Source organism: Schistocerca serialis, chromosome 2 (genome assembly GCF_023864345.2).
Source record: "Schistocerca serialis cubense isolate TAMUIC-IGC-003099 chromosome 2, iqSchSeri2.2, whole genome shotgun sequence".
Taxonomy (NCBI): domain Eukaryota; kingdom Metazoa; phylum Arthropoda; class Insecta; order Orthoptera; family Acrididae; genus Schistocerca; species Schistocerca serialis.
In genome coordinates, this window is record NC_064639.1 from 1,143,485,407 (window position 1) to 1,143,495,951 (window position 10,545).

Sequence of the window (10,545 nt, forward strand, 5' to 3'; positions counted from 1 at the left end):
TATTTCCAATAAACTGAATAAATTATAGGTGTGCTTCAGAGCCACAGATTTGGAAGAAAACAGTTTCTCTCAGTGATGATGTACTATTATGATAGCCTGTCCATATTCCAACTGTGAGATTAAAAGTCATTTTGTTTGTGGTATATAATGCTCAAAACCATACAGGATAAACCCAGGATTGCAAAGTGCACTTGTCCTGAACTTGACTGCTGTTTAGCACAATACAACAATTGGTTTAATGTATTTATTAGAGAAATACATGTTGCAAATGTGTGATTATATGGATCGAAGAATTTCTGGTTTTTATCATAAAAGTTTCATCATTTTTTTCTCTTTTTGTGATTTTTAGGTGAGTAATAATATATGATTGCAATGACTTCATTTCTGTAGTGTTGCATTTTGGTCTGCACCCCCAATAAATATTTTTCAATACATTTTCAAAGACTGTTTGATAGTTTCTCTCTCAGCAGTCACGCTATTTAAATTGTTAATAATTCATACATTAGGTTGTCCTAAATGTTTCACAGGAATGTAGCTTGATAAAATGTTATAAAGTTTCAAGCCAACTCAGTACTTCCCTCTGTCCTGTGCACAATGAATAAGTTGTTTTTGACAACAACCATCTTCCACATAACTAAATCACTGAAGACAGGTTATCAGTGTGGACAGTGTCAGATGCAGTTGGCAGAGGACACTTTGTAACTCAGCAGAAGGAGTCAAGACGGTAGCATTAATTTCCTACTACTGTGTTGTAATAAATAGCACATTAGGGTATTTTCTCCAGATATATGAGCTGAAACTGCTGTTCGGAATCACTCAGAAAATTCAAGAAAAGTTAAGCACCATTAAATACAGCTTAGGTAGCAGGGTGCCAGATGTGCGTGGCATTCATTGCAAATGTGGCAAAAATTTATGTGGGACAGACAGTCTGTCCACTAGCCAAATTATTTGCTAAAACAATTGTCATATGAAACAAAAACAGCTAGAAAAGTTGGTCGTATCAGAACTTTGTGTAGATGAAGGATGACAGAATATTATCAGAGGTAACGAGATTCTTGGTCCAGGTCACATATTAGGATTCTGCTATAAAAGACATAGACAAGATTTGATTCCAATAGAATAATTTCAACAAAGGACAGAGATACACACTGAGTAGGCCATGGGGATGAGCTTTCGAAACTGATAGGAAACATAGGAAAACTTTGACAGTTACAGTTCAATTGGAATGGCTCTTCATGCCTGTTGATGTCATGACACCCATGGTGTAACAGCTTGTGGTGGCCTGCTGAACTCGCCTTTCTGCATGTGCGTCAGTTTGCCCTATCTCTAGAATTTTCTGGATACAGTTGACTCGTGTATAAAGCAGACCACTTGCCTGTCATAGCAATCAGAAGTTTTAACTTTAGAGGACAATGGTGGTGACAGCTGTTGAAAACTTTATCTGCTGTCTGTTCAGTTATTCAGAGTCTGTAGCTTAATCCTGTAACCTCACAAAACAATAAATCACAGATTCAACCGATGTGTAGCAATAGGTTTTTCCTACAAATTTTAGAAATTTAGTGAGTTAAAATGATTTAATATTTCTTCACTTTGTACCATAAGTGATTTCTGAGAAAGTGAAAGGACTTTCTGTCATGTATTAATTCACGATAATGCAAAAACACAAATTTTTGATTCTGCCATGTACTTAATTTCTAAAAATAAAACTTTATCAAATGTAGGTACAAAGAATTTTCTTATAATATGGATAATACTGTACAAGGCATCATGAATTTCTACATTTTGTCTACAAAGCTTGCACCAAGTGTATTTCACAATGTATTTTTCTTAGTAATGTAGTGTATTTTATTTCTGCTGTCTGATGATGCAAAGAAAGCATTTGTTGAGGAATTACATATCATGACACTGACTGCACATATGCTCAGAAATTCACATCAGTGTAAAAATAATATTTGTAATATGGTACCATAATTCTTATATTCTGTGACATCAGCAGAGAAATATGGCTTGAGTAAACCATACCACTATAATGCATTTGTCCAAGAGGATGATTAAAGTATCCTGTTTTTCCCGCACTTCTGTAATTGATTTTACATAAAATTATAAGAACAGGGTTTAGCTATTGAGAATTTTTCATATATGGTTATTACAATCATCTGAAGCTTTCTATTAAGAAAATTTAAGCCTCTTAAGAATCACAACCAACTTATTTAAAAGAATAATACTGTATTAATATTTTTTGTTTTAATATATAAGATTTTTTAATTGTGTTGGATCATAAGCAAACAAATGTCAAATAACTGAAGAAAATAACAGTTTCAGTCTGTAGTGCTCTTTATGTTTTTAAATTATGTACAACTGTAGCACATGTTGCTATTGATTTGTGTACTAGTGATATTGTGATGGAATGAAAATCACCTGTATCTTCAAGTTTTTCAAATGCAACAAAATTACCTTTTCTGAACAATTTTGCAACACCAATGGAAAACAGAAGGTTATTGTTTGTATATTTCTGGAGAGAATGCCATTAAACAAATTTAACAGGAATTTAATTGTTAGAGATGATGTTTGTTACATGTTAGTTTCCACTTAGATGCAGTCTCCAAAAAGAATTACAGAGTATGAAGAACTTTGCTTTGAATTGTGCATATAGTCCAGCTTCCATTGTTCCTCCAAATTAGCTGTATGTAATAATGTTAATAGTTTGGACTCTTTTTCCGACATAGTAGATATACTAAATATTTGAGCTCTCAAACATCTCCCTTGTTCCACTCTACAGTTTATTTGATCCTCCTCTACTCTTTTGCTTTTATGTTTGTACATATGGCTCAGATTAATATGTTGTGCAAAAGATTTAAAGTAAATACATTAAAGCTAGAAGTCACATTCAAAACAACTGCTATTGGTGTGAACTGTATTTCAATTTAATTGTGCATCTCCTCTGCTATTATTGTGCTCTAATTCATTATTATACAATTACTCTAACATGGATGGATGTAAATTTCATTTGAGCCTCTTGTTTGTTAAATTAATTTCAATTTGTAGAGATGGTATTCTGATTATTAAAGTCATCATTTGGACACAATGTGTGTTTCTGTATATATATGTAACTGTTTCATAAAATTTCATACTCCCTCCTTTGACTTTCAGTTAAGTATAGTACACAATAAGGTATACAACGAAACTAAAACTCCCAAAATCACCATTTTCTGCCTCACTTTCATTTGTTTAAACTTTTTATTACAGTAATTATATAAAGCTCCTTATCATTTCCTATTAATGCACCCTTTCATCTATTTATAAATTGAGATGTCTCTACATTTTGCTAAAATGCACTATATGTAATAAGGACAGAACTATTTACATGTGCTGCCTTACCTTTCACAAAAACTTGACTACTTAATTTTCCCGTAATTTTTTAGTGTTGTTGGTAAGTATACAATGCTACTTTGTGGCTCTAAGGGTAAGTGTCAGACAACAAATCCAAAAGCTTTATGGCTAGGTTCTGGTCAGTCCCAGGATTCAGGATTTTTTTCTGATACTTCTAACACTGCCACATTTGACAGTGCTTTGTTTGTAAGAAAGATCTCAAGTTGCAATGTACTACCAGTGTCAATACTAATCTAAAAAAATAGTGAATATATATAAATTTGGAAATAAAATTTTTGTTTTTCTTTGTTGTTAGACTTTGGCAAGAAATAGTTTTTGTGAATGGTAGGCCACATTCTTTCACATTTAAGATGAACTTTTTATATATTTGTGTTTCTTATATACTCTGTACTCTTCTGCTGTACAGGTTTGGCAGTGATAACAGATTTCCTGAACCTGCCTCTACCCGAGAAGTTCACCATCGCATTGAACCATTACATACTGTGCCAGCAAACATAACACGATTCAGTGCGCAAGCAAATTACCGCCGCTATGATCGCTATCCAGATGTGGCTCCCCCAGGCACTGAGACAGAATTGCCAACATTGGTCTCATTTGACAAGCCCCAACAGAGGTATGACCGTGGCTATGAAAGACAGCCTGGTTATGATAATCGGCAACCACCTGAAGAATTCTTAACACCACCTGGTGTGGACCATCGTCAGCCGGAACCTATGAACTACATTGGTTCTACACGAGATAGAGACACTACGGGTAATAGGGAAAGAGAGGTTATTCCTCCAGGTGTGCGTGAGCGAGATGTTTTACCTGTGACACGTGATATAAATAATACAGTCACACGTGAGAGAGAAATACCGGGAACAAATGTAAGAAACAGGGACCGTGATTTTGCTGTAAGAGATAGAGACTGGGATGTACGAAAAAGGGATAATGAAGTTCCAGTTGTCAGGGATAGCATACGTGCAGTTCGTGAGCAGGATGTCAATGATAGAACTCGGGACAAGGACAGAGACAATAACGATAGGGAGAGAGTCCATGACAGGGATTATTACGAAGCAGATCATCATCGTTTCTACGAGTATAAATCCTTTGCATACAATTCACCTGACACCAAGAAGCGAAGGCAGTCATCTTCACCTCTTAGGCACGGGGGTAGTAGGGAAAGGTATTCAAGTGGTGAAAGACATCACAAACATGGTAGGAATGGTAGCCATGGTAACAGACGAAGAAATATGCAGCGTGATGGAGGAAAGGAAAATCACCATTCATCACAACAACCTCTTTCAGCTTTAGATGTTACTCGTGAGAGGGAAAAAGATCGTGAGAAGGATCAACGGGAAAGAGTTCTTGTGGAAGTTAGGAAGGAACCGTCAGTGGAACAAGAAAGAGTGGAAAAAGAGAGAGTGGAAAAAGAGAGAATTGAAAGAGAGAGAGTGGAAAAAGATAGGGTGGAAAAAGATAGAGCTGAAAAAAGTAGAATTGAAAAAGATAGAATTAGAAAAGAGGATAAAACTAAAAGAGAAGAAGACAAAGACAAGGAGAAGAAAAGTAAGGAGAAGAAAAAGAAAAAGAAAGAGAAAGACGGTGATGGTGATAGGAAGAAGAAAAAGAAACAGAAGGAAAAACGAGATATTCGGAAGGAAGGAATTGAAGGTGGAAAGGGACAACAAAAGGTAAAATATGTAACTGAAAGACCAATCAAAGTTGTTCACAAACCGGAACATGAAATTCAAGAAAATTCAGAACTATCGGAATCCCACACTCCCGAAAAACCATGTCCTGTATTGCTTTCGAAACCACAACCAGTAGAAGAAAAATCAAAACCTCTTCCCATTAGTACTGTGATCACAGATAAGGCAAAAGGAGTATTGCTTAGGTCCTTTGATGCGCCTGCATCATCCACCATTATTGATGGACTATATGCCGATATTGATGATGCTAGAATTGATGATACTGTTGTGGCTAGATATGGCAAAGTCATTCCAAATGTAAAAGTACTTTCAGAAGCAGTAGAAACTAGCACTGAAGTTGCAGAGGCATGTGAAGTTACAGAAAATGAAGCAAATGAGGTACAAACTGGAGAGAATGTGAAAGATGATGACAGTGATGCAATAAAGAAAGAAGAAACGGAATCCGAATCTAAAGCAATGTCATCCTTAGATACGGATCAAACAACTGAGACAAGACCTAATGTAATGCTGGCTCCACTGCCAGAACCTTCGAAGTGGGAGCTTGATGAGGAAATTCCCAGTCAAACATATGAAGATAAAAGTGGTGATGAAAGAATTAGCAATTCTGCATCTTCTGAAAAATCAGGAAAAATAGTTACATCTGAAGTTCTAAAACGTGCTGAGAATGCAATTTTTCAGAAAGCAATTAATGCTATTCGTCCCATTGAACCAATGAAGAAATTACCTGCTGAAAGAAAGGTTTATGCTGCCACAGATAAAGATAAAAGAATTTCAGGAGATACAGCTATCTCAGAATTAATTGATGATAAGAGAAAGTTAATGGAAAAAGATGCACGTGAAGCAAGAAAAACAGCCAATTCTATACAGATTACAATACCCATTGCAGGTCATACAGAACGGTCTGTGGAAGTCTCTCCTGTGCAGTCAGTAGCAAATATTAGTAAGAGTAAAACTAAGTTAGACAGATCTAAATTTGCTTCTACAAGTTCATGGGGTGAGGGAAATGAAAACACTTCACCACAAAGGATATCTGCAAAAGAGCGTCTGGGAGCAAGAGTTGATTCAGAAATTACCAAAAGTAAGGAAGATGGACGAGATAAAGAAAGGCACGATGTGCTTCAACAGGGCAGCTACAGTGATAAAGATGACAGACGACGGAAACTCTTAAGAAACAGGAGTAGGAGCGACAGCAGGGAAAAAGAAAGAATATCAAAACATACCAGTAGAAAGGGGCTCAAGAGTGCCGTAGAGCGAAGACGCACTATTTCCAGATCACGATCTAGGACGCCTCATATGAAACTGCAACCTATTGATCGTGGGAGAGAACTCAAGGATATGTCTCGTTACCCAGATATTTTAGACAGGAGATATGAGGTTCCTGTGGACCTACGAGATCGTAAACATTCTGATACAATTGATTTACGAAGAAAATATGGTGATGTAGACTCCAGAAGCAGAAGGGAGAGAGAAACTCGGGAACTACGATATGTGGACAATGATAGGGAAAGACGATATGTGGAGTCTACAAAAAGAACAGATACTCGAGAACAGCGAGACAGACGAAATGTGACACCTGAGAAAAGGAGAGAGCGAAGTTTGAGCAGGGAAAAAAGAAGTGAAAAATTCAAGCAGAGGGAGGAAAGGGAGAAAGAAAAATCTGTGGAAGGTGGTAAAGCAAAACACAAGACAAAGAGGAAGGGTAAGACACGAAGATCTGGAAGTGAAAGTAGGAATAGAAAGAAGTCTGTGTTTGATAGGGAGTTAAAACGAAGCAAAAAGAGAGAGAAGAAACATAAAAAAGAGAAAGTAAAGAAACACAAACAGAAAGTGGAGAAAGAGGAGAAGAAGGATGAAGATGAAAGTATTGTGGATAAAGAACCTCTGAGAGAAACAGATCCACTGGCATCAAAAGATTTCAAAGCTAATCCATCTAACGAAAGTGAAATGCAACAAGAAGAAGAAAATTTGAAAACAACCAGTAACACAAACAATTCCAAAACTGACACAGTTAGTGAGGTGACAAAAGATAAAGCACGTAAAGGTCTCAGGAGAAACCCAAGACTTGCCAGTGACCGCAAAAAATCAACTTTGGATGAAGCCAATTTTGAACCTGACTATGATGCCTCTTCATCTGCTGAAAGTGATGCGGATGAAACAGTTGAAATGGAAAAACGAGGTGAAACAGATAGAAAGTCAGCTTCATCAACAACGAAAGCAGAATCACCACCAAAGAAACGAGAGAGATCTGGTAGTATTGAAGATCAGTCTACTGGTTCTGAGAAGAAAAGACAGAAGGCAGAAAAGGATTTTACTGATGAAACAAAGAAGAATGTTAAACCAACTAGCTCAAAATCTAATAAGAAAAGAGGACGTTCAGTCAGCAGTTCCAGAGATGAGACCTCAGATGAAGATAGTTCTGATGAGAGTTCCAGTTCTGTTACTTCTAGTAGCTCTGAGGAAGAATCATCAGACGATTCCTCATTCAAACGACAAAGAAAAAAGAAATCACACCGTAGACGCCATAGGCGCTCAAAGAAATCATCACGCCATGCAGAAACGAGTAGTGAAAGTGAGTCAGAATCAGAGTCCGATGATGGTTCTAGTAGTGAGTCAGATGGTGGTAGGAGCAGAAAGACTCAAGGAAGAAGTAAAAGAAGACATCATCGCAACAAAGCTAAAACTTCAAAAAAGAAGAGGAAATCAAAACATCGATAAAGAACAACTTCTTGAAGTGTGTAGATAGTGTAAGTATGTGATATTGTCATAAGAAAAATGTGCACTTTAAGACAGTATGTTTATGTAGACTAAAGTCTTAAGTATGCATGGAGTGCAAGAAGTGAAATGTGTTTGTTAATCCACTGTAGTAAAATTATTGGAATTTGCTCAGTATGTGAGCAATTTAGTGATACAGAATGTGTCTCCAGCTGTTAGAAACAGTGATACATTCGTGGCTGGTATTCATTTCCTACAATGAGGTACATTGTATATATGAAGAAAAGAGACAGAAAATATATTTCCTTTGCTTACATTAAATATGTGTTATCATTTTGTATAGCACCACAATTATAAATAATTAATGTATATGATGTGCTCAGAAATTCTGGGGATACGTTAGAGGCAAATAGAGATCGTTATTTTGTTTAAACCACTGCTTTCTATGGAACTGATAAGATTTGTATATAAATTACTTAAAGTACAAGATTTGAAGTAAGAAGTGGAACTTTAATGATTTTGAACAATTCTAGCTTAGTGTGCCTCGCTCATTTGTATTTATCTGTCAGTCTCATACTTTTTTTTAACATACAGTTGTATTTTTTTCTTAATCTTTTTACTGCCACGGTGATTTTAAGAGTCATGCCTGTCCATTCACATATACCAATAATAATATATAACTGCATCTCAGATTTTCATCAAGTTACATTATTTGTAATAGTTTTCAGACTACACCTCCCGTTTTTCATTGTGTCCGTAGTGGCTGTGCAAAGCCAATACTCTGACACTTCACAAATGCTGAATGACTGTAGTTATTTTTATACACATATATATGCATTTTCCCATTTGCTTTAATGTTTTCATGTAGCTCAGGTCTTGCAAATACTGAAAAAATATGTATGGTTTTGTATTTTTGTATGTAAAATGAGAAGACTGAACACAGAAAGTGGTTAGGTACACAAAAGGACATAAAATCAACACAGGATATGTACATTGCCAAAATTTATGTTCTTCAATAAACTGTAAGTTTGTCAGTATATATAAATATTGTGTTTTCGATTTTATCATTCACATGTATGTTTAAATATTTACACTGAAATAATATTTTGGCTGTGTTAAAGAAGAATGTAAAATTATTTGCTTATTTCCCACTGTGTGATCTTCCATAAATGAGTGCAGATTGTGCAAACATGTATTCAGTTTTTTAACTGGAAAAAATATTTTTTTTCTATACATTGGATAGAATGGAGCACTGAAACAGGTAAAAATATATCTAAATTAGAAATATCTTCCTCGCTATTCGGTACACGTGCAGTGGATCACTGTCTAGTGACATTTATGGCACCCCTCATGCTCACAAGTGGGTCCCTCTCAACTTGGTCTCTGAATGACATGCGCCTCCTTCCCAATTTTCCCTGACTTGACAAAATATGCAGGTGTCCCAGGAGGAACGAAGAACAGTTCAGGATATGACTGGAATGATCACTTGAAGCAAAAAAAAGTCTAGTAAACATGGGCTCTAAAACACAAATCTTAAGAGCTATGAGTACTTCATTTTCGATACTGTGAACACACTACTTCTACTGTATGCTCTTTGCTTTCCGTATTTTGGGCAGAGGTAGTATTTACCAAAACAAGAAAAATTTGTCAATGAAACATGGGCTCTAAAATGCATGCCTTAAGAGCTATGAGCACTTGTTCAGCAGAAGAGATGAATTTCACAATAGTGAAGATGAACTAGCGCTCATTGCTCTTAAGATAAGCACTTTAGAGCCCATGTGTAGAGGACACTTTTTGCCTTGTTTTTTTTTCTATATGACCATTGCAGAAGTAGTTTTTTTACAGTATTAGAGATGAAGTAGTAGCCAAACTTTTAAGGTATACATTTTAGAGCCCATGTTTACCACACATTTTTGCTTCACATCGTCAGTCTGTCATATACCTGACTATTGACCATTCCTCCTGGGATATTATGTATATAGTATACTGTGCCCCTGCTAAGAGTTGTCAGGAGCATTTTCTCTGGTATTTCAGCAGATATTTGCAATTTTGTTTTTGCAATGTGTAGCTGGGAATTCTACTTGCCCATTCGATAGAGTGGTCCCAGATTAGTCTAGTGCAATATCTGTTTTATTTATACGTGTTAACAGGGGCAGTAAAACATAAGTAATGACAAGAACTCCAGCAGTGAGAGCAATGCCCTTGTCTTTACTGATGGCTACCACCTAGGAACAGTGCTGCTGGAGTGTTGCTTATTTTTCCTGTTTTACTGCCCATGTTAATACATATCCATAAAACAAATATTGCACTAGACTAATTTGTGAACCCTCTTTCAAATAAGCCCACAAAATTGTGCTTTAAAAGTTATTTTGTGTGTAATGGGAAACAAACACAGGCTTTCTGTTGACACTGGGCATTGTGTGCTAGACATGATAATACAATATTTGCTTGGACTGACTCTAGCTACACATCACAAAAATGAAATTACAAATATCTGCCAAAACTTCAGAGAAAATGTGCCTGACAATTCTCAGCATGGATTGTATATAGATGGTCTATTCCAAAAGTCCCCAGAATGATTCTTGTTAGTTGGCAACACTGGCTGGCAGGGAGGAGTTTTGGGCAGAGGGGGGTGGAGGGGGGGGGGGATTTAAGCTTCAAAATGAGACCAGTGGCAATCACTTGCAGACCATTATCGAGGCAGGCTCACACTCCGCACAGAGATATCTACTGCATTCTCGTCGAGCAAAAC

The 10,545-nt window shown here is 36.4% G+C and overlaps 1 protein-coding gene across 4 annotated transcripts in view; it reads left to right on the plus strand.

Annotated features, from left to right (window-relative positions):
• Nucleotides 1-8,838, plus strand: part of LOC126458605 (E3 ubiquitin-protein ligase RBBP6) — a 387,537-nt gene extending 378,699 nt beyond the window's left edge. For all 4 annotated transcript variants that reach the window (XM_050095761.1, XM_050095763.1, XM_050095764.1 and 1 more), the window contains one exon: nt 3,797-8,838. In XM_050095761.1, coding sequence (XP_049951718.1) covers nt 3,797-7,796 — 4,000 coding nt within the window. In that variant the 3' untranslated portion in view covers nt 7,797-8,838. The remainder of the gene's footprint in view (nt 1-3,796) is intronic.
• The last annotated feature ends 1,707 nt before the right edge of the window (nt 8,839-10,545 follow it).